General features: G+C 43.4%; 1 protein-coding gene and 1 pseudogene across 3 annotated transcripts in view; one reads left to right on the top strand and one right to left on the bottom strand.

Annotated features, from left to right (window-relative positions):
* The first annotated feature begins 1,483 nt into the window (after positions 1–1,483).
* ATP6V1H (ATPase H+ transporting V1 subunit H) overlaps positions 1,484–23,565 on the top strand; it is a 109,594-nt gene continuing 87,512 nt past the window's right edge. Inside the window, exons 1-6 of one of the 3 annotated variants that reach the window (XM_043601071.1) lie at positions 1,484–1,738; positions 3,069–3,217; positions 9,701–9,803; positions 16,302–16,391; positions 21,426–21,539; positions 22,211–22,315. In XM_043601071.1, the coding sequence (XP_043457006.1) occupies positions 3,105–3,217; positions 9,701–9,803; positions 16,302–16,391; positions 21,426–21,539; positions 22,211–22,315 (525 nt within the window). In that variant the 5' untranslated portion in view covers positions 1,484–1,738; positions 3,069–3,104. The remainder of the gene's footprint in view (positions 1,739–3,068; positions 3,218–9,700; positions 9,804–16,301; positions 16,392–21,425; positions 21,540–22,210; positions 22,316–23,565) is intronic. The other 2 variants (XM_043601073.1, XM_043601072.1) reach the window with 2 other exon arrangements.
* Positions 19,042–19,777, bottom strand: LOC122496114 (annotated as a pseudogene).

The following is a 23,565-nucleotide window of genomic DNA, read 5'->3' as shown; positions in this document are numbered from 1 at the left end:
TTAGCACTTTGCAGTATTATGTAGAGTTTTTTAAAAAAAACTTTAGGGCGCCTGAGTGGCTCGGTCGGTTGAGTGTCTGACTCTTGATCTCCGCTCAGGCCATGATTTCATGGTGTGTGGGTTTGAGCCCTGTGTCTGGCTCTGTGCTGACAGCATGGAGCCTGCTTGGGATTCTCTCTCGCTTTCTCTGCCCCTCCCCTGCTCTCTCTCTCAAAATAAAATAAAACTTAAAAAAAAATATTTTACTTTAGAAATACAACATAGACACGATGTAGGGCCCCTCTGAACATTTATACTAGTGTTTATCCTTTCCTCTATGTTTGTGATAGAATAATGGCCCCCTAAAGATTCTACTTTCTAATCTCTGGAACCTGTCAATATGTTAGCTTACATGGCAAAAGGGAAACATGGTGACATATGTCATTAAAGTTAAGGACCTCGAGATGGGGAGAGTTGCTTGCATTAGCCAGGTGGGCCCAATCTAATCCCATGAACCCGTAAAACCAGAGAACCCCTATCAGCTGTGTTGACTGAGTCTCAGAAGGCGCTGTGACGTTGCTGACTTTGAAGGTGGAGGGAGGAGGACATGGGCCAAGAAATGCAGGCAGATTCTAGAAACTGGAGAACACTGGGAAATGGATTGAGACCCACGTCAGGCTTCTGACCTGGAGAACTGTAAAAGACTAAATTTGTGTTGGTGTAAGCCAGCAAATTTGTGATAATTTGTTAAAGCAGCAATAGAAAAATAATACATTATATCCTGTTACTATGTGTTTATTCACAGTGCTTTAAGACTTGGCCGAAATTTAACATTTTTAGTAAAATGTCTTGGTTATACATCCCTCTGAGTGCTAATTACATATAACTGACTCTTTGCAGTACTGAGTAGTATTACTCATTATCTTAAGACAAACAGGGTAGTTGAGGCCTGGACTGGGGCAATCTTGCTCAAGTCAGGATTGTCAAATTTGCATTTTCAGTAAACACAAAGTTTTTAGTATAATTGCAAATACTACGTGAAATAGTATTTGCTCAATCTGCAACCCGAGGGCAACCTAACTTTTGTGACCCACGTCTCAGCATCAGTTTCATATTTAAAATTCGAATAAGAATGCCTGCTTCATGGAGCTGTTAAATCCACGTGGAAGTCCATCTATTTAAAAGCATTAAATGAAATATTTCAAAAGAACGGCGGTTAAGATTAAGTTTCGGCCTGATTCTCTGCCTTGGGCTGGGGACCTCGACCGCCCCCAAACGGGGCTCGGGGTTTCGGGGCGGTGATCCCCACGTGCCCACCTGCTCCCCTCCCTCTGGAGGGGCCAGCCTGGGCACAAGCTCTGCGTCCCTCCGGGGCCTGTGTCGCCGGTCGCGCGGACTCCGCCAGCCCACCTTGAGCGAGCCCCCCCCCCCGCCCCCCCTAAGCGCAGTGCGGCTCCCTGAGCTGTTTTGGATCCTCCGGGCTTCCGCCTTCCGCCTTCCGGGCTGTCACGTGCCTCCTCTCACGTGACCGGCCCTTCTGTCATTCCGCTGCCGCTCCGGCTTCTTTCCACCTGGGCCGCCCTCAACGTCTCCTGGGTGCGGGGACGTCTGCCCTTGCCGGGGCCGCTCCGGCTGGAAACCCCACTCGGCTCCGACTCGGCTGGCGCCCCCAGCCGGGCGGCGCCCCCGACGGCCCACACCGCCGCGTCCTCCTCCCTGCCGCCTTCGCGTGCGTTGTCGGGTCCCCTGGATTCGCGAAGTAAGCCCGCAGTCGCGCCGTCTCGTCTCCCGCCCCGGCCGGAGGGAGGCGACCCCCTGCGCTTTCCCCAGCTTCTCTGGCGCCTGCTGCTTTCTCGCCGCGCAGGCCCGTCCAGCCCTCTTGCGGCCCCGGGCTTCCAGATTTCTGTCCTTCCAGGCCTCAGCTGGGTTTACGGAACTGGAGCTCCTTCCCCGCGGGGGCAGGAATGGGGGTGGGGGGGGGGGGAGGACAGGTATACTGTATACTTTCCCCAGGATTGGGCCTCGGCCTCGGCCTGCTGCAGGTTCGAGTTGTTCGGGGACCCAGAGGGCCATCCGGAAGCACCTTCACCTACCCCGGGGGAGGCCGCTGCGCCTGAGTCCGCTCGGTGTTCAGGGTTCCAGCCTGACCCGGCCAGAGCCAGTTTTCCCTCCGCCCTACCTGTGTGTATTGCTTGGGTTGTTTAGGCAGCAAACCCTCAGATGTAGAGATTAAGTTCCAAGCTGACTAAGGTCATTGGGATTGCAGAATAGAATTTTGGGTATGGTTTTAGCTGCTTTGTGGCCGTGGCAGCGAACGTCTGGTCTGTGAACCAAAACGTGTATATTTCGTATCGAGAGAAAATCAGGCCTGAGCATTTACGCGTAAATTTGGAAGTGAGAAGTACGTGAAAGCTCATTATTGTAGGTTGTTGTCACCAGACCAGAATCCCATTGTTGCTTGTACCTAAATTGTAATTGGTATTTGTTCCAAAACTTCCTCCTAAACTTGATTTTGAAAATACTCTGAACTTTGGTTGAAGAAAGAAAATTACATTCCCACCTTAGGGTTTTTAATTTGAATGAGTAATTTTAGAAGGCACTTGTAGTAGTTGTTTTTTTTTTTTTAAATAATGATGCTTCAAAATGATGGTTAGTAAATGTAAAAATAAATGGTCTTCTCTCTACTGTACAGGTTCTTATTTTTTTCCGTGTCAGGAGAAACTTGTTCCCAGTTGTATACATTTAATCTGTATTCCTATTTTATTGAAGCCAGACTTCTGATGTTAGTTTGAAGAACTTAAAAGAGTTATTTTGAAAAACCTTACTGCAAGATTAATGCCAGTAATTAAAAAACTTTTCCTGGAAAAGTAAAAATCTTCAGAGAACACTTTTATGGAGCGGGGCATAATTAGGCAAGTTTTGAAATCTAATGATTTTCATACTTAGGACATCTAACATATTTAATGTTTGAGTTGAATGGGGAGAATAGGGCGATAACGATGATGTTGATAACAATAATAATGATAGCAGTAGTTGTTAAAAAATGGTAACACCTAGTATTCTCATGTTACTTTGCCTCAGAATTGCAGATCTGTTGAAAAAACATCCAAGATCATAACATTTAGATGACCAAAATGGATATCCGAGGTGCCGTAGATGCTGCGGTTCCGACGAACATTATTGCTGCCAAGGCTGCGGAGGTTCGGGCAAACAAAGTGAACTGGCAGTCTTACCTTCAGTAAGTACCGATTTGCTGTGAATCAGGGATAATCATGTGCTTTTGCATCGGACTTTTTCGTGATCATGCCTCAATGAGAGACGTGATGGAAAAATACTACCAGACATGGAAGAAAACACTTCCTCCTTTAGAAGTCTTACCTGCCGTAGGGAGACAGGATAGTGTGGTGGAAGGAGCTAGAGGCTCTAGCAGGGGAGCGGAGCCCCTCAGAGCCCTTTTGATCTTCCGTGTCTGGAAAGTTGTACCTTTTGAATGAGCGGGAGAGGTGGGAGGCGTGTTCATGGGATTTGGAGGGGGGAAGGGGATAGTGGGCAAAGCCTGCCAGACTGGCTCGTTGTGCCTGGGTGATCAACGTGGGGAAGCCGGTGTTGCAGCGTAGCTCATACAACTAGTAAAAGGTGTAGATATTTGAATTCCAAGACCTGGGTTTGAAGTCTGGTTCTTCTGTCTACTAGTTTGGTAATCTTAGGGGAATCATTTAACTTCTTTGCAGTTCATTGAAGTAAAATGAAATGGGGAATACGGATCTCGCAGAGTTGTTGCTGAAATAGCATATTTAAAGGATTCGCACAGTTGAATGTATGCAATAGTGTGTTTAATGCACTCTCCATAGATTTTAGTTCTTTTCCCTTCTTTCTTTTTTTTAAATTTTTTTTTTTTTCAACGTTTATTTATTTTTGGGACAGAGAGAGACAGAGCATGAACGGGGGAGGGGCAGAGAGAGAGGGAGACACAGAATCGGAAACAGGCTCCAGGCTCTGAGCCATCAGCCCAGAGCCCGACGCGGGGCTCGAACTCACGGACCGCGAGATCGTGACCTGGCTGAAGTCGGACGCTTAACCGACTGCGCCACCCAGGCGCCCCCCCTTCTTTCTTTTTTTAAAAATTTAATTAAATTGTTTTTGATTTACATCCAAATTAGCATCCAAATATAGTGCCTCAATGATTTCAGGAGTAGATTCCTTAATGCCCCTTACCCATTTAGCCCATCCCCCCTCCCTCCACCCCTCCAGTACCCTCTGTTTTCCATATTTAAGAGTCTCTTATGTTTTGTCCCCCTCCCTGTTTTTATATTATTTTTGCTTCCCTTCCCTTGTGTTCATCTGTTCTGTGTCTTAAAGTCCTCATATGAGTGAGGTCATGTGATATTTGTCTTTCTCTGACTGACTAATTTTGCTTAGCGTAATACCCTCTAGTTCCATCCACTTCCCTTCTTTCTTATATGTATTAAGATTTAGCATGCTGGTGTTCCGTATTTATTTGTAAAGTAAGGCTTCGTTTCTTCTTGACGATATTTTATCATATTGACTTCATATCTGTTTTGGTATATTTATAACAGTGATTTATTAAGGAAATTCAGTTCAGATTTTCAGATACATTTTGAAAAACAAATCGAGGAATCTTTAGATTTATATTTAGGAGTCTGCTGTAAGAGGCACATACGGCATACAACGATGATGCACTTATTTCGGTTAATTTAGTCACTCATTAAACATTTATTGTCCACCTTTCAAGTTTGAGGCCTATTTCGAGGCTTTGAGGCTTCAAAAAGACAAATATAGTCTGGTAGGGAAGTCAGTTATAGAAACAGATCATTTGGTATGTTAACTGAGAGAGTAGAAAGGTGCACCGGGAATGGTGGGTGCACAGAAAAAGGACAGCTAATCCTCCCTCCAGGAAGTTTTTCTGGAGGGAATGTTCAAACGTAGGGAATTAAAAGCAGCGTGCTGGGTGGGGAATAATACACGTTTTGGAGGCAGGCAGTGGGGTGGGCTGAGGCCGGAGAGGCAGCCGGGAGCCAATTGTGGAGGCTCCCCAAGGAGCACAGTTTTAAAATCCCTGTTGTAGGAATTGGGAATGACCGATGTTTGTAAGTGGGAGTTGGATGTCAGGTTGCCTTTTGGTTGGATTGTTCTACTGACAAAACGTAGAGGGTGGGTTTGTGGAAACAAACCTAGAGCTATGATAAGGCTGTAGCCGTATCCAGGCTGTTGGGATGGATAGGATTGGATAGATTTGAGAAAGTCTTTGCGATCGATTTAATCTATGAGGGTGAAAAAGAATCTAGGATGATTCTGGATTCCCACTTTAAGGGACTAGATTATTGTGGGGCAGGAGGAGGAGGGACTTTCTGATATTCTCTCTGTTCATCTATATCTGTATGATTTAAATTTAAATCCCGTGTGAAATTAGGATTTTGAGCTCTGTTTCCTAGTTTTAGTCCAGAGTGTGTTTGGACTAGAGAACAAGGGGTTTCATGTTTATAAAGCTTGTCCCTGTTTATAACCTAAATAGAATGGTATTATTATTAATCAGAAAGCACTGGCTGACTGGCAGAGGTTCCCTAGCATTGGTATCTGGAACATTTTTAGTTCCAGGGGGATATTTAAGTGCTTTCTCCCTGTTCCTCCTTTTCAAAGGCCTCTGTACTACTAAATTGTAGTCTCTCTCATTCTTTTTTCTGTCCTGTATTCTGCTGTCCGTCTCATGCGTTTCTTTTATAAAACCCTTCTACTTTGTACGTCTGTGCACAAATGTTCACCAAGTGTTAACCGTGTGCCTGCTGTTGAGCCCCACCGCCCTGAGACGTGCACTTCCGTCTGCTAGTTCCTCCCTAGATCACATGGCTCATTAACTCCCTTCAAGTGGGTGTCTGCCCGGGTGGCCTCAGAAAGGACTTCACTGTAATCTACCCAAAAGCTATCCTTTCCTCTGTTGTCACTTTCTAGCTCCTTACCCAGCTAAAGTTTTTTTCATAGCATTTAGTGTCCTGGCATTGTGTGCGTGTGTGCGTGTGTGTGTGTGTGTTAAAAAATTACTTATTTTTGTGTTTGTGTGTTTTTTGTTTTCCCCACTGCAGTCCAGGCTCAAAGAGGGATGTTTAATTCACTGCTGTGTCACCTGTTCTCACAGGTGCCTGACACGCAATAGGCTGCCTGTTGATCTTGGCTGGTTACATCATGAGTGAGCAGAGTAAATGTTGGGCAGTGGTGGAGACAAGTGTTTGGGAAAGGAGTACCATACTTGGTTGAGTCACATACTGTTTCATGTTACTTTCATGGCAGCACTGTGGCCTAAGGTTTTCTATCCCTGTCTTATGGAAGAGTAGATAGCCATTCAGATAGGTTAAATAACATGTACATACTGATGTAGGTTTTAACTAGCTGATTAAAATGATTTTTCTTTCTTTCTTGTTTTTTGTTTTTGTTTTTGTTTGTTTGTTTTTAGAGAAAGAGTGTGTGAGCAGGGGAGAGGGGCCTAGGGAGAGAGAGGGAGAGAGAGAGAGAGAGAATCTTAGGCACACTCCACTCTCAGCGAGGAGCCCAGTGCAGGGCTGCATCCCACGACCCTGGGATCTTGACCTGAGATGAAATCAAGAGTTGGGTGCTCAACTGACTGAGCCACCCAGGTGCCCCTAAAATGATTTTTCTTGAATGCCTCTACCTTGGTGCCAGGTGGAACTGCCACTCAAGTTCGCAGTGACTGATACGAAGGAGTAAATGTGGTCGGATGTGTGCTTGAGAAAGCTGGCTGGCGCTAGTAAGAGGGGTGTGGAGGAGGGGTGGATTGGAAGCAGGGAAACGTTGGGTGGGTTGTTACCTTAAGGCTGAGCTATTCCAGAGGCAGGGAAGTTGAGAGGAGGGCGGTATTAGGTGGGGGGATCGTTAGGACTGGTGCCTGAGTGGCTGTAGGTCATGAGAAAAGGGACCCCCGTTCCTAACTTGCTAGGTTATGGGACTGTCAAAAGAAGATTCAGAGACAAAAGAATTTAAGCAAGGAAAGGAAAAGGTTACTTACAAAAAAGGAAAGAAATTCAGACCTCGGAAGAACTGGCTTACTGCAGAAAACCACACTTATTTAAGTGGAAAAGAAAGCTGTGAAATGGAAAGGTCACCAAAGGTAACCTTCCTTGTACAGTTTTGTCGTGGGAGAACACCACAACTTTTTCTCATGATTATCCTATAATAATATGCTTTGATTTGTTGGCATGGCAAAATCCAGGGGTGAAACTGTTTTAGCTGGGAAGTTCAGGCTTATGAGAAAGACCGTATGTATTTTGGGGCCAGAACTGGACCTTGTTATCTTGGTCTACCCCAGGGTACGGAGTGCCTTTTTTCCTGCCTGGTGTATGACGTGCTTAGCCACAGGGGAAACAGGGCAAAGTGTCTTTTTTTTTTTTTTTTTTTTTTTTTAATTTCATTATCCCATTAGCCAGGCTGGGATGGAATGTGGGTAGGGATATATGTTAGTGACCTCTGCTGTGCCCCTCAGGGTCTAGGGTGCTTGTGTGCTTGCTCTGTGGGAGGAGAGGTCCCCATGTTAAGTGGGGACTGTGGGAGGTCGGCCTGGGCCGCAGCTCAGACTGGGCCTGAACTCAGCAGCACGGAGGGTAGCCGGGAGCACTCAGGGAGGATTCAGGGAGTGCAGATGAAGACAGCCCCCCACAGAGCCTGAAGCACAGGGTAGGAGACAAGGAATCTGTGAAGAGCACTAATGAGAAGTGGCCTGAGAAGGGCAAGAAGAATCTGGAAGCTCAGGACGAGAGGGTCAAGAAATGGCCACGTTGCCACCTGCCTCAGAGATCTGGAAAGATAAAGACTGGAAATTCCCCTCTGGGTTGGTAAGGAAGGGATTGTTGGAAAAATCCAGCAGGTGAGAATAGTTCACACACACACACACACACACACACACACACACACACACACAAAGAGCACATGCGAAAACAAAGTTACAGTGCTTGCAACTGAAGAACTGAAGGGCAGCAGATTCCAAAGTCCAGAAGCAAGTGAAAAGTATATGAAATAGTGTTTAGTAATAGTGTATATAAAACCCAGAAAGGGATAAAGTAAAACGCTGAGATTTTGAATACTCAAAAGTCGAGATCTTCTCTGGAGGAGGGTCGGGTTGTGGGGAGGGGTGTCAGGAAGTATGAAAGTTCAGCTCCCTTGTCTCGGGGAGGGCCCGGCTCTGAGGACCTCACCTTCCCAGACTCCCCTGTGTGCTCAGAAACCCGTTCTCTTCAGGACTTTGCCTGAGTCTGGGCTGGGCTCCTAACCTTTCGAAGCCTGTGCCCCCCCCCCCCCCCGCCCCATCCCTGGTCTCCCCTGGGAGCGCTGCCTCCATTAATCTCCTGCACCCCAATCTCCGTGTCGAGACCTGCCACCAGGAAGCTGGCCCAAGACTTCTGAAAAAGGACTCCCATTTCTGTAACTGTGCATATGGTGAAACCTGCCTCAAATTCAGTGTTCCTTGGTTGGCCTTTCGTGGAACAGTAGCCTCTCAACATACTCCGGGGCAGGGGGTGGGGAAGGGCGGTTTTTTAAACCACTCAGTTAAAAGACATCTATTGATGCTATTTGAACGGCAAAGCATATTACATTTTTTTATTTTAAACTTGCATTTCTGTCGTGTTTACGCACGTCAGGTGGTGCTTCTTGCTTTCATAACCGCTCAGTGGAGTCGGGCAGATACCATTATAACGGCCATTTTATCGGTGTGGCAAACATTGGTCAGAGGGATAGAGACCTGCCGAAGTTTCACAACTGCAGTTGGAACTCTTCCTCAGACTGGCACAAATTCCACACTTTCCCCACCAGACTGATGGTCCGACAAGGTCGGCGTGTGTCCCGAAGTGCCCAGTGTCAGAGACTAACAAGGATGTTTTGCCGACACATCTTTTCGCAAGGAAGGGTCAGACACGGGTTTGCCGTGGCACGTTTGTGTCGTTGATGAGTGTGTCTGTGGCGAGGCTGGGTTGGAAGGGAAGGTGACGATGGTCCCGTGGTGATGATACTGAGTGTATCTCAGTATGACTCTCTTGATGGGAATCTCACTGAAGGAAAGAAGTTGGGAGAGAAAAGGAAGATTCCAAGGACGGAGCTCGGAGAGAAGTCTTGCGCCGCGAGGAGCCACTGAGGAAGGAACCCCTGAAAGAAGTGGGAGGAACACCGGATAGTGTGGGGTGATTGCTGTTAGGACAGCGTGTCAGGAGGGAGAGGTTATTTTTTGAGAGAGGGGGAGGAGCTCATTTTTCTGCCGGAGGCAGTGATCGTAGAAGTTCGTGTAGAGTGGCTTTGGTCTTGATGGAGTGGAAAGCCGAGTGAATTGGGTGGCTGGGAGGGGGGTAGGGTGAGACTTCGGACGGTGCTAAGAGGCGTCAGTTATTCATTGCTTCCTACGGGCCAGGCGCCGCTCTAACCACCTTATGTGGGTAATTTAATTTCATCCTCCGATCAACCCCTACTGGCAATGTGGACGTTGTTTCCATTTTGCAAATGAACTCACTCAGGTCCAGAGAGGTTGCATGTTCCATACCTGGTGGAGCTAAGCTTGCACCCGGGTCTGTGTGATGCGGGGCCTGTGCGCCGACCCCGGTGGTTAACCACCGAGGAGAGAGGAGAAAGATGGGGAATTCCTGTGTCCCTTCGTCGCAGTGTCAACTCAACTCTTATTGAAAAAAACCAACTTCCTCTTACTTTCTAGGGGGCAGATGATTTCTGCTGAAGACTGTGAATTCATTCAAAGGTTTGAGATGAAAAGAAGTCTTGAAGAGAAGCAAGAGGTGCTCCAGACTGAAGGCAGTCAGGTGATGGATATGAACATATTACGAACACCTTCCTGTGTCCCTGAAAATTCGAGAACAAAATTTTAATGACTTGGTGATATTTCCTTGTAGGTGTGCATCATGATTTATCTAAAAATCCTTTTTTATTGGAAGACGTTTAAATACTTTCCAAATCCTCTTTTTTGGAAGACATTTAAATACTTTCCAGTTTTGTTTGTTCATTTTGGGAAAATGTTATGTTGGGTGTGTTTATTCAGTTTATTCCTCCACCCTTTTTTACATGTTTTTCATGGCACTTTCCTTATGGTTCCACACATAGGGTTTTTCTTTTTAATTTTTCTTTTTCTTTAAATTTAGTTAACATACAGTGCAACATTGGCTTCAGGAGTAGAATTCAGTGATTCGTCACTTACGTACAACACCCAGTGCTCATCCCAACGAGTGCCCTTTTTAATACCCATCACCCGGGGTGCCTGGGTGGCTCCTTCGGTTAAGCATCTGACTTCAGTTCAGGTCATGATCTCATGATCCGTGAATTCGAGCCCCGCATCGGGCTCTGTGCTGACAGCTCGGAGCCTGGAGCCCGCTTCGGATTCCCTGTCTCCCTCTCTCTCTGACCCTCCCCCATTCATGTTCTCTCTCTGTCTCAAAAATAAAGAAACATTAAAAAAAAAATTTTAGTACCCATCTAGCCCATTTCCTACCCACCTCCCACCGTTCAACACTCAGGTCTCTGTTGTTAACAGTCTCTTGTGGTTTGTTTTCCCCCCTCTTCTCTTTTTTTCCCTTTTTCCCGTGTGTTCATTAATTTCACATATAACTGAAATCGTATGGTATTTGTCTTTCTTTGATTGACTTATTTCATTCAGCATAATACATTCTAGGTCCATCCACATCATTGCAAATGGCAAGATTTCATTCTTTTTTGATGGCTGAGTAATATTCCATTGTGTATATATATCACATCTTCCTTATCCATTCATCAGTGGATGGACATTAGGGCCGTCTCCATAATTTGGCTGTTGTCAGTAGTGCTGCTGTAAACATTAGGGTGCATGTACCCCTTTGAATCTGTGTTTTGTATCCTTTGGGTAAATACCTAATAGTGCAATTGTTGGATCGTAGGGTAATTCTATTTTTAGTTTCTTTTTCTTTAAAAAAAAATTTTTTTTTAATGTTTATTTATTTTTGAGACAGAGAGAGACAGAGCATGAATGGGGGAGGGTCAGAGAGAGAGGGAGACACAGAATCTGAAACAGGCTCCAGGCTCCGGGCCATCAGCACAGAGCCCGACGCGGGGCTCAAACTCACAGAGTACAAGATCATGACCTGAGCCGAAGTCGGCCGCTTAACCGACTGAGCCACCCAAGCGCCCCTCTTTTTCTTTTTTTTAAAGTTTATTGTGAGAGAGAGAGAGAGAGAGAGAGAGAGAGCACACACACACACACACACACACACACACACACGTGTGTGCGTGCAAGTGGGGGAGGGGCAGAGAGAGAGAATCCCAAGCAGGCTCTGTGCCCTGAGGTGGTGTCTCATTGTGTTTTGATTTGTATTTCCCTGATGATGAGTGATGTGGAGCATCTTTTCATGTGTCTGTTGGCCATCTGGATATCTTTGGAAAAGTGTTCATGTCTTCTGCCCATTTCTTGACTGGGTTGTTTGTGTTTTGGGTGTTGAGTTTGATAAGTGGATAGATACTGGATACTAACCCTTTATCTGATATGTCATTTGCAAATGTCTTCTCCCATTCTGTCAGTTGCCTTTTAGTTTTGCTGATTGTTTCCTTTGCTGTGCAGAGTTTTTTATCTTGATGAAGTCTTAACAGTTCATGTTTGCTTTTGTTTTCCTTGCCTTTGGTGATGTGTCTAGTAAGAAGTTGCTGTGGCTGAGGTCAAAGAGGTTGCTGCCTGTTTTCTAGGATTTTGATGGTTTCCTGTCTCACATTTAGGTCTTGCATCCATTCTGAATTTCTTTTTCTGTATGGTATAAGCAAATGGTCCACGTTCATTCTCCATGATGCTGGCCAGTTTTCCCAACACCGTTTGTTGAAGAGACCGTCTTCTTTCCACTGGATATTCTTTTTCTCATTTTGTCAAAGATGAATTGACCGCATAGTTGTGGGTCCATTTCTGGGTTTTCTATTCTGTTCTGTTGGTCTACGTGTCTGTTTTTGTGCCGGTACCATACTGTCCTGGTGACAACAGCTATCTAATGTAGCTTGAAATCCAGAATTGTGATGCCTCCAGTTTTGTTTTTCTTCTTCAGGATTGCTTTGGCTACTCGGGGTCTTTTGTAGTTCCATACAAATTTTATGATTGATTGTTCTAGCTCTGCGAAGAATGCCGGTCATATTTTAATAGGGATTACATTTAAATGTGTAAATTGCTTTGGGTCGGATAAACATTTTAACAGTATTTGTTTTTCCGATCCATGAGCATATGGAATGCTTCTCCATGTCTTTGTGTCCTTTTCAATATCTTTCAGAAGTCTTCTATAGTTTTCAGAGTATGGATTTTTCACCCCTTTAGTTAGGTTTGTTCCTACATATCTTATTATTTTTGGTGCAGTTGTAAATGGGATCATCAGGGATATTGGCCTATAAGTCTCCTTTTTAGTGGGGTCTTTGTCTGGCTTTGGAATCAAGGTAATGCTGGCTTCATAGAATGGGTTTGAAGTTTTCCTTCTATTTGTTTTTTGGAGTGGTTTGAGAAAAATAAGTATTAACTCTCCTTTAAATGTCTGATTGAATTCCCCTGGAAAGCCATCTGGCCCAGGAATCTTGCTTGTTGGGAGATTTTTAGTTACTGATTCAATTTCTTGCTGGTTATGGGTCTGTTCAAACTTTTTCTATTTCTTCCTGTTTCAGTTTTGGTAGTTTGTGAGTTTCTAGGAATTTGTCCATTTCTTCCAGATTGCCTAGTTTGTCGGCACATAATTTTTCATAGTATTGTCTTATAATTGTTTGTATTTCTGTGGTGGTGTTTGTGATCTCTCCTCTTTGATTTCATGATTTTATCTATTTGGGGTCTTTTTTTTTTTGATAAGTCTGGCTAGGGGTTTATCAATTTTGTTTATTCTTTCAAGGAACTAGCTCTTAGTTTCATTGATCTTTTGTACTGGTTTTATTTTTGTTTCTATATCATTTATTTCTACCCTGATCCTTATAAATTACCCTTCTTCTGCTGGTTTTAAGCTTTATTTGCTGTTCCTTTTCTAGCTCCTTTGGGTGTAAGGTTAGGTTGTGTATTCTGCTTCCTGAGATAGGCCTGAATTGCAGTATACTTTCCTCTGAGGACTGCCTTTGCTGCATTCCAAAGGGTTGGGAGTGTTGTTTTCATTTCCATTGGCTTCCATGTATATTTTAATTTCTTCTTTAATTTGCTGGTTAACCCATTCATTTTTTAGTAGGATGTCTTTAGCCTCCATCTATTTGAGGGCTTTCCAGATTTTTTCTTGTGGTTGATTTCAAGTTACATAGTGTTGTGATCTGAAAATATGCATGGTATGAGCTCAATCTTTTTGTGCTGTTGAGGGCTGATTTGTGACCCGGTATGTGATCTATTCTCAAGAATGTTCCAGGAGTGCCTGGGTGGCTCAGTTGGTTAAGTATATGACTTCAGCTTGGGTCATGATCTCATGGTTCATGAGTTTGAGCCCTGCATCAGTCTCTGTGATGACAGCTCAGAGCCTGGAGCCTGCTTCAGATTCTGTGTTTCCCTCTCTCTCTGTTTCTCCCTCGCTCATGCTCTGTCTCCCTCTCAAAGATAAATAAATATTTTTTAAAAATTAAAAAAAAAAAGAAAGTTCCATATGTACTTGGGAAGAATGTGTATTCTGTTGCTGTAGGATGAAATGTTTTGAATATACCTGTTAAGTCCATCCGGTCCAGTGTGTCATTCAAAGCCATTGTTTCCTTGTCAGTTTTTCTGCTTAGATGATCTGCCCATTGCTGTAAGCAGGGTGTTAAAGTCCCCTACTATTATTGTATTATTAATAATGAGTTTGTTTATGTTTGTGATTAATTGATTTGTATATTTGGGTGCCCTCAAGTTGGGGGGCAAAAAATATTTACAATTGTTTGATCTTCTTGATGGATAGACCCCTTAATTACGATATAACGCCCTTCTTCATCTCTTGTTCCAGTCTTTATTTTGAAGTTTAGTTTGTCTGATACAAGTATGGCTAATCCGGCTTTCCTTTGATGTCCATTAGCATGATGGATGGTTCTCTGTCCCTTTACTTTCAATCTGTAGGAGTCTTTAGGTCTAAAATGAGTGTCTTGTAGGCAGCATATAGAGGGGTCTTTTTTTTTTTTATCCATTCTGATTCCATAGGTGTTTTGATTGGAGCAGTTAGTTTATTAAAATTCAGAGTAATTATTGAAAAATATGAACTTAGAGCCATTGTGTTGCCTGTAGAGTTGGTGTTTTTTGGTGATGTTCTCTGTTCATTTCTAGTCTTTGTTGCTTTTGGTCTGTTTTGTTTTGTTTTGTTTTTTCTCTATTCAAAGACTCCCCCTTAGAATTTCTTGCAGGGCTGGTTTAGTGGTCACAGACTTCTTTAGTTTTTCTTTGGCTGAGAAACTCTTTATTTCTCCTTCTATTCTGAATGACAGCCTCGCTGGGTTAAGGATTCTTGGCTGCATGTTTTTCCCATTCAGCACGTTGAATATATCCTGCCACTCTTTTCTGACCACGCTTCTGTGGACAGGTTTGCTGCGAACCTGATCTGTCTTCCCTGTAGGTTAAGGACTTTTTTCCCTTGCTGCATTGAGGATTCTGTGTATTTTGTGAATTTGATATGTCTTGGCTATGGTCTACTTGTTGAATTTAATTGGGAGTTCTCTGTGCTTCTTGGATTTTGATGTCTGTGTCCTTCCCCAGATTAGGGAAGTTTTGCTTACATAAACATTCCCCGACCCTTTTTCTCTCTCTTCATCTTCTCAGACTTCTGTGATACAAATGTTATTCCTCTTTAATAAGTCATTGAGTTCTCTAAGTCTTGTATCATGATCTTTGGCCTCTGTATCCCTCCTCTCTTCAGCTTCACTATTTTCCATAATTTTGTCTTCTGTATCACTCATCTGCTGCTCTGCCTTGTCCATCCTCGCCGTCATGGCATCCATTCGAGATTGCATTTCTGTTATAGCATTTTTAATTTTAGCCTGACTAGATTTTAGTTCTTTCCTCTGTAGAAAGGGATTCTCTGGTGTCTTCTATTTTTTTTCAATCCCAGCTAGTATTCTTACAATTGTGGCTTTATTTTTAGTTTATTTTTATTTTTTGAAAGAGGGGGTGCAAGTGAGTGAGGGAGGGGGAGAGAGAGAGAGAGAGACAGAGAGACAGAGAGAGAGAGAGAGAAGCAGGGCTCATCCAAAGTGGGGCTTGAGCTTATCTGATTCAGGACTAGAACTCAGGAACTGTGAGATCATGACCTGAGCCAGTCAGATGCTTAACCGACTGAGGCACCCAGGCTCCCATAATTGTGGTTTTAAATTCTATTTCAGACTTTGTCTGCATTTCTGAAACATTTTTTAGAATATATTCCTAGAAGGGCAATTAAGTTTCAAAGTAAGTATTATTTTTAAAGTTGCTTAACTGTTTTTTTTTTTTTTTTAGAAAAAATTTTCCACTTTGTATTCTTTTTTTTTGAAGATTTTTTTTTTCAACGTTTATTTATTTTTTGGGGGGACAGAGAGAGACAGAGCATGAACGGGGGAGGGGCAGAGAGGGAGACACAGAATCGGAAACAGGCTCCAGGCTCTGAGCCATCAGCCCAGAGCCTGACGCGGGGCTTGAACTCACGGACCGCGAGATCGTGACCTGGCTGAAGTCGGACGCTTAACCGACTGCGCCACCCAGGCGCCCCGTCCACTTTGTATTCTTACTAGAATATAATGCAATTCTGCTGTCTGTCAGATTTTCTGATAGTGGGTGGGGGGGCTACTGATGACTGAAGGAGCTTATACATAACTCAGCCCGATTCTCACAACAATCCTGGGAAATCTGTGAGGAGACATACTGATGGCTACGTTTTTTGTTGAATTCCAGAGATTGTCACACAGTTGGTAAGATGTAGGATGGGGACAGGTCATAGCCTTCTGATTCTAATCCCTAGTACTCTTGTCGCTGGAGTCTTCTGCTTCCCAGTAAATGCAAAAACAAAACAAAAATAAAAGCCAAAATCAATGATAATTTTTGGTTGTCTTCATAGCTTCATGTTTACGTTATCATGGGCAATCAAGAGTTATCGTTGCTAGGTCGATTTAAAAGTAGTAAATGTTTGGAAATTTATCACTAAAAATGATCACAAGTCTGATGCAAGGTATTGTATGTTCCTCCCCTACTTCATCACAATATTTGTAAAGCATGTGCATTTTCTATAATTGAAATCTTTTAGTTAATAGCATTTGTGTTATAATTTGTGCAAGAGAAATATTTTACTGAAATTCCATTACAATGCTGTGTTTGTAGTTGAAAATGAGAGTTCACATTACTTTCATTTTTTTTCCAGTGTGCTAAAACATTTATAAATTTGATGACTCACATCTCCAAAGAACAGACAGTTCAGTATATACTAACTATGGTGGATGATATGCTGCAGGTAGGTATATTCTTTATTTAATCCATTTGGTGACTTCGTTGTTTTATATCCTGCGCGGTAACAACATTTTTGTACGGTGTCACTTATACTGTGGATTTCTTCTGAGTTGGAATTGCTAGTAGTGTTAAAGATGGGAATGCCTCCACACAGGCTCTTTTTGTTGTTTTTCAGGATGTCCAGTAAGTAATTTGTATTTTTTTCGTAATACCTCGGAATTCTTTGTTCAACACCAGTGATATTGGGTAAATCATTTGAGGCTCTCTGGGTGCTCTGTGTCCTTCCAGGCAATGTGGCTTCTTCTCTTTCAGTCATTCAGCAGATTTCGGTGCCCCTGCCGTCCTCCAGGCCAGTGCCAAGCGCTAGGGGTTCAGTGCTGAATGTAGGCAAGGGGCTTCCTCTCAAAGATCCTGTCTCTTTGGAGAACATTTTGCTTATCATCTGAGACTTTTCCAGTTGCGTAAAGTTCCTATTTACTTTTACTGTCCCCGAACACAGAGGGGCCTCCCTTATTCATAGTTTTGTATGTTCCACCAGAGTATAGTCTAGATTGAAATTGTTGGTGTACAGAGCAGTTCTTTTCGAGAAAGGCCACCTGGGCCGCTAAATCCAGTGCCTGACCACTTCTTCGGGACTTGAGGAACGGTGCCGGTGTGGTTGCTTGTGTGGAGCATTGTTCTGTCAGTTTACAAAGAAACACTTACTGATGGCCTGCTATGTGCCAGGCGCTGTACGAATTGTTAGTGAAGGTACAAAAGTTAAGAAGAATGGTGTTGTCTACCTAGGACCCTCATTTATAGGAATGTAGTGATTTTATAATGCGGGTAAGGATCCGTGTCCAGCCTGGGCTGATGCAGGCCTGTCTGAGAATGACTTTGGTCTCTCTCAGCGCTTTTTTCTTCCATAGAGTTAAGAAAAATGAGGAATGATGTGGTCTGCCTTGGTTATCCTGCTTACTGGATAGGATTGCACCTAGAATGAGCAGTCTTGAGTTCGCGTGCAGACTTTGCTTTTATTTATATGTGTATACGTATATACAACACACACATGCGTGCACACACAGATATCCTCATTTAAAAAAAATTTTTTTTTTTTCAACGTTTATTTCTTTTTGGGACAGAGAGAGACAGAGCATGAACGGGGGAGGGGCAGAGAGAGAGGGAGACACAGAATCGGAAACAGGCTCCAGGCTCTGAGCCATCAGCCCAGAGCCTGACGCAGGGCGAGAACTCACGGACCGCGAAATCATGACCTGGCTGAAGTCGGACACCTAACCGACTGCGCCACCCAGGCGCCCCTCATTTTTTATACATATATCTGTAAATTAGAAACCAGGAGTTCACACTATCTCCAGTTTGATTTCAGCTCAACACCAGAGTTCATTCGAGTCTGCCCTTTCCACGTTCGTAACTCTCTTCTGTGGCAGTGAGATCGTGATCCCTTCTTATCCTTTGTGTATTTACTTGTCTGTTCCGCCCTATAGCACAAGGAAAGGAGTTTCAGAATTGCTGACCCATACAACTGTGAAAAATGAGCCCTTTAACTAGAGTTCAGTATTTGTTTGCAGTACTTTTTCTTTAAGCCGAGAATATGTAGTCAGAGTATTGTATTCAGAATAGTTATATTATTTTTCTTGAAATACAGTTAGAGTCACTTGTGTTTTTGGGTATTCTGCTTATCTTTTTCTCGTTCTTGTTGATTTTTATTATTTTTGATTATGTAAAACACCAACATGCTTCCAGAAGTCAAAACTATATAGAAAAGATACAGTCAGAGAAATGTCACCAAACCCTAACTCCCCATCCCTGCGTTCCCACCTATCTCTTGTTAGGTAACCAGTATCATAGATTTCTGGTTTTATCCTTCCTGGTTCTTTTCTCCTCCTGCAGAAATAGTCAGATACATGTAATATGTTTTTATTTCCTTCTCTTTCTTTTTTTTTTTTTTCAAATGTTTATTTTCAAGAGACAGAGCATGAGCAGCGGAGGGGCAGAGAGAGAGAGAGAGGGAGACACAGAATCCGAAGCAGGTTCCAGGCTCCGAGCTGTCTGCACAGAGCCCGCGCGGGGCTCAAACCCAGGAACTGTTAAGGTCGTGGCCTGAGCAGAATTCGGACGCTTAATGACTGAGCCACCCAGGCGCCCCATATTTGTGTCTCTTTCTTACAGAAAACATGTAGTAAATATAATCTCTTGTATTTTGCTCGTCTCACCTAACAGAATATGCCAGAAATCATTCCATGTCAGTTCATAGATATTTCCCATATTCTCTTTTGATAGCAACAGAGTACTGTTTTGTTTTGTTTTTTCTTTTAAGATTTTATTTTTAAGTAATCTCCACACCCAGTGTGTGGGGCTCAAATTTCCAAGACCAAGCGTCACACGCTGACGGCCAGCCAGGTGCCCCTCAACGAAGGACTCTTTTAGTGGATGTACCGTGGTTTACTTAATAGTCTCTGATGTGATGGACATTGAGGTTGGCTCATATACATATTTATTTTGGTTTAATAAAGTTTTTATTATTTTTTTCATTTTTATTTTTTTTAAGAAAGAGCAAGTGAGCAGGGGAGGGGGCAGAGGGAGAGAAAGATAATCCCAAGCAGACTCCACTCTCAGTGTGGAGCCCGATGCACAGCTTGATCCCACATCCCTGGGATGGTGACCTGAGCCAAAATCGAGAATCAGATGCTCAACTGACTGAGCCACTCAGGCGCCCCTAAAGTTTTACTTTTCAAAACGTCCATTGGTTTGGGCCTCCTCATGAATCTTCACCAGCAGCTGGGACATCCCTGACTTTGGTGTTTCTGGTGTAAATTACTTGGGCTCTGTTTTGAAACCAGTTAAGAAGTCCTCTATAAGGAGCCCTTGAAGGACTTCCCTCGCCAGGGAACCACGACTTTCAGTCTCAGCTAACAACTAGGGTTTATAACCTTTATAGTTGGGAAGTTATTTGGGGTCTGTCATGTGTCAAACGAGACAAGGTTATTGGGCATGTCCCAAACTTTGCCTTTGGACCACGTCTTTTTGGCTTTGCCTTCAGATTTGTTCACTGGGTCTTTGTCTTTCTTGGCCAACTTTATGGTATCTTCTTCTTCTCATTGTCCTTGGGTGGTACCACAGAGCTGGGGGGAGCACCCTTGCTAAGATGTTGGACGAAGAGTGGTTCCAACGTTTTGTAATTAGAAATAATGAGGCCCAGAATAACCTTGTGCAAATGTATTTTCAGATGGTCAGGAATGTACTTCATGGTAAATGGCTAGAAATAGGATTTCTGCGTAGAAGAGAACTACATACGTAGTTTTGTTAAGATATTGCCGTATAATTCCATTTTGCAGTCCCACCGACGTACGGGAACACCTGTGTCTCTACAGCCTTGCCGACAGAGGGCATAGTCAGACTTTCACATTTTTGCCAGTCAAGATGGATCTAAAGTTGAACACCTTCAGATGTATAGTTTTATTTCTTCTCCTTGTTGGCCTGTTTTTACGAAGTGTATGTGGAGGGATGAGACTTAGGTAGCTGACGTTATCCTCGGCTATTGATTAAGCATATTTTATAAATTGATTTTATTGGTACAATTTTAGTAACCTTGAGAAATTTGCACATGACCCCTATCGTTTGATTTCTTGTGCTGTTTAAAAAATACTGTAATTATAAATGTTATCCTATTTTTTTTTTTAATTTTTTTTTCAACGTTTATTTATTTTTGGGACAGAGAGAGACAGAGCATGAACAGGGGAGGGGCAGAGAGAGAGGGAGACACAGAATCGGAAACTAGCTCCAGGCTCTGAGCCATCAGCCCAGAGCCTGACGCGGGGCTCGAACTCCCGGACCGCGAGATCGTGACCTGGCTGAAGTCGGACGCTTAACCGACTGCGCCACCCAGGCGCCCCTGTTATCCTATTTTTAACCAGTCATTTCATTCTTTAATATTTCTGGGTAGAATACTTTCGGACAGAATTGCTTGCTTTTCCTTATGTGTTTAGTGTTGGGCACATAATTTTGAAGATGACGTTGTTTTCTGTGCTCAGCTATCAACAGGAATTGTTAAATGCCTTTGAGAAGAAGGGCTTTTCCCATATTCTCTTAAAGGTTTGTAGCTTGAGTACCTAGAACAGTGATGAATGGAAGATGCATTTTTAAGCAGGAATTGAAACCACAAAGGACTAGTCAAGGGAGATGGGTTTTAAACTTACTTAAAATGTAAAAAATAGTGTCTCTTCTTTCTGTATGTAGGGTCCTTGGTTTATTTGTGTGCCAATGATAATTACTGTTTTAACTTGAGAAGTAATCCACTAATGGAGTAAATGATGACTTCTGCAAATTTTGAATCCCTTGATAAAATCATTACCATACCTTGCAATTGTTATTCCAAACTGTGATGACTCATTACTTAAGGAGATATTAGTCTGCTCCCCAAATAGGTAGGTAACTGTAAGCACAGACCAAAATTTAAGCCAATGTGTTTAAAAAGAACTAAATGATCTGAAAATTGTTTGTGTTTTTTTGTGATTTTACCAAATATTGCTACTTGGCAACCATATTCATTTAGTGAATCAGAAAGTATATTTCAGCCAGTGAAACGTACAGAAAACTTAGGTGAGAGGTAGCGTTTGCATGATTTGAACTAAGAATTAGTTGTTCCTCAGATCCTGTCTATCTGCCTAGTGTTCCATGCTGTGTTTTGCTGTCTTTATCTGCCCTGCTTTTCTGTCGTGATTGTCAGGAGCAACCCGATTTTATTGGTGTGGAGACAACATTGGGAAGCGCAGGTCAGAGGTGCAGGCTCAGAAGTGTAACTTAAATTGCTTTTCCCCGCATGGGTGCGGTCTGCTAGCTTGGCTCACTTGATTTAAAGCTAATCATGATAATTAAAGGTATTTTGAAGTATCTATGCCTGCCCCGTCACCACCCCCGACCCGTAATAGCAACTGGCAGAAGAAGACACACTGATGGGATCCAGAACGAAAAGTTGAGAAACAGTGCACAATAGAGAGATGCATTCTGATGAGTGATATCATTTCTTTTCTTGTTTCAGGAAAATCACCAGCGGGTCAGCATTTTCTTTGACTATGCTAAGCGCAGCAAGAACACTGCCTGGTCCTACTTTCTGCCGATGCTGAACCGCCAGGATCTCTTTACTGTTCATATGGTAAATTTTGAATTGATTAAATTTCCGATCTGGGGAAGAAACACTCTTGGGCTGTTTATGACTTAGTAACCTTCCAGTTCCCCCGAGGAGTAATGGCTGTGATGTTAATTTTTCAAAGCAGTGTTTCCATTGATGTTTAGTAATCTGGGGGTATCGGGAAGACAGAGGAGATGGGATTGCTCTGAGAGAGTTAAAGTTTTGTAGAGTATTTGTTGAGCTCATGAGCATGAAAGCCTTTGGTAATTGCATGTGCAAAGAGCTTTTGATTGTGACAGGATTAACCACATTTTGCTATAGAAATTAAATTTTGTTTAGTTGTTTTTTTAATGTTTATTTTTGAGAGAGAGAGAATATCTTTATTTTTTTATTATTATTATTTTTTAATATCTTAAGCAGGCTCCACGCTCAGCACGGAGCGTGACGAGGGGCTTGATCCCACGACCCTGGGATCGTGACCTGATCTGAAATCAAGAGCTGGACCCTCAACTGACTGAGTCACTGAGGTGCCCCCCAAAGTATATTTTCACAAGTGAAATCCAAACTTATTTTGGAGGAGTTGGGTATTAAAAAAAAATCTTGCAGCAGAATGGTTATAAGAGTCCTACTTTTTAAGGTATATGATGTGATTTTTAGAATCAACATGGCATTCAAGGTCATTTCTTATTTTTCAGGCAGCAAGAATTATCGCAAAGTTAGCAGCTTGGGGGAAAGAACTGATGGAAGGCAGTGACTTAAATTACTATTTCAATTGGATAAAAACTCAGCTGAGTTCACAGGTAAAAGATACTTTTTCTAGTATCTTTGAAAGGAATGTGACGCCCATATACAGATTCTTATGGTAATTGTATAAATGGTAAATAAATAAAACGTTATATTAAAATAATGCCATTTTGAACTACTCTTAGGTATGGTAGTATGCTTCACTTTTTCTTTCTTTGACCACGTTCAGCTCAAACTTTTCTGTCTTTTCTGCCACTTGGGGTTTTCCATTCATGCTTTTCAGTGGATGAGGAGGATCTTCCTTCCTGGGGGCTAACCACCATCACACAGGCGGGGGACCGGAAAGGACTTGCACGGCTCCAGAGGGGGACTCATGTAAGGCTTGCAGGAAGTGGAAAGAAACAGTGTAGCAGGAGACGGGGTGCAGGCCCCGAGGCTAAGAGACTTCAGGTGCAGCTCCCACGTCTGCCATGGGACCCCAAACCTCCGAGATTTGTGCGGGAAATCTTGGATTTGGGGAGAGCTCTTCATTAGTTTGTAGCTGGGATCATTTATGTCCTTCTGGTCACAGAGTCACGGCAAGCTGTCGACCAGTTACACCAATAAACAGAATGGCGCCAGGTGCCGCCGCCAGGGACTTTTAAACTGCAGACAACCCGTTGCAGATCAGGGGTCAATCCAGTTATTCTGGTCTTGCCCAAGAGTCCATACAAGGCTGCCAGGCGCCCCCCGGGTAAGCCTGGAGCTGCCGGGTCTAGCTGCGAGGTCACCGTTACTGTGGCACCGTCCCAGATGCACCGTATCATCGTGGGATTGAACATTTGGGCCTGAGGTTAGACGTGAAGCCTGCTTGTGGCCATCTTGGTTGCTTTCAGACCTTTCTAGCTCTACTTCCCCATGGAGGAAAACAGCTTGCTGGTTGAATGACGGGAAGAATGAAAGGTTTTCTGTTTTTGTCGTCATGGTTCCCTAGAACAGGCAAAAGATAGGACAGTTATGGTGGCTCAGTGGTTCTTTCCTTTAGGCTTCAGTGACTGATAGCAGTGATAAGAGGGAGACTGGGAATGGTTCGCAGAAGAGGGGTGAAGCGAAGGTGGGTGGGGGAGGAGTACTGTGGGGGAGAAAGGGTAGAAGAGAACGAGACTTTGGCGTGGGGATGGCTCCCGTGAAGAATGGGACCAGGAAAGTAATACTGGTAGTGTTTTGTCTGTGTTATAAAGGTCTATTTGAAATAAAGTTTTGGAAAGTTGTAATTCAGATTTCAGGTGACATTTTAATAGATTCTAATTTGAGGCATAAGAGAGAG

The sequence above is a fragment of the Prionailurus bengalensis genome, chromosome F2 (genome assembly GCF_016509475.1).
Source record: "Prionailurus bengalensis isolate Pbe53 chromosome F2, Fcat_Pben_1.1_paternal_pri, whole genome shotgun sequence".
NCBI lineage: Eukaryota > Metazoa > Chordata > Mammalia > Carnivora > Felidae > Prionailurus > Prionailurus bengalensis.
The sequence above is the reverse complement of the archived record's forward strand: the minus strand, read 5'-3'. Positions and strand labels throughout refer to the sequence as shown.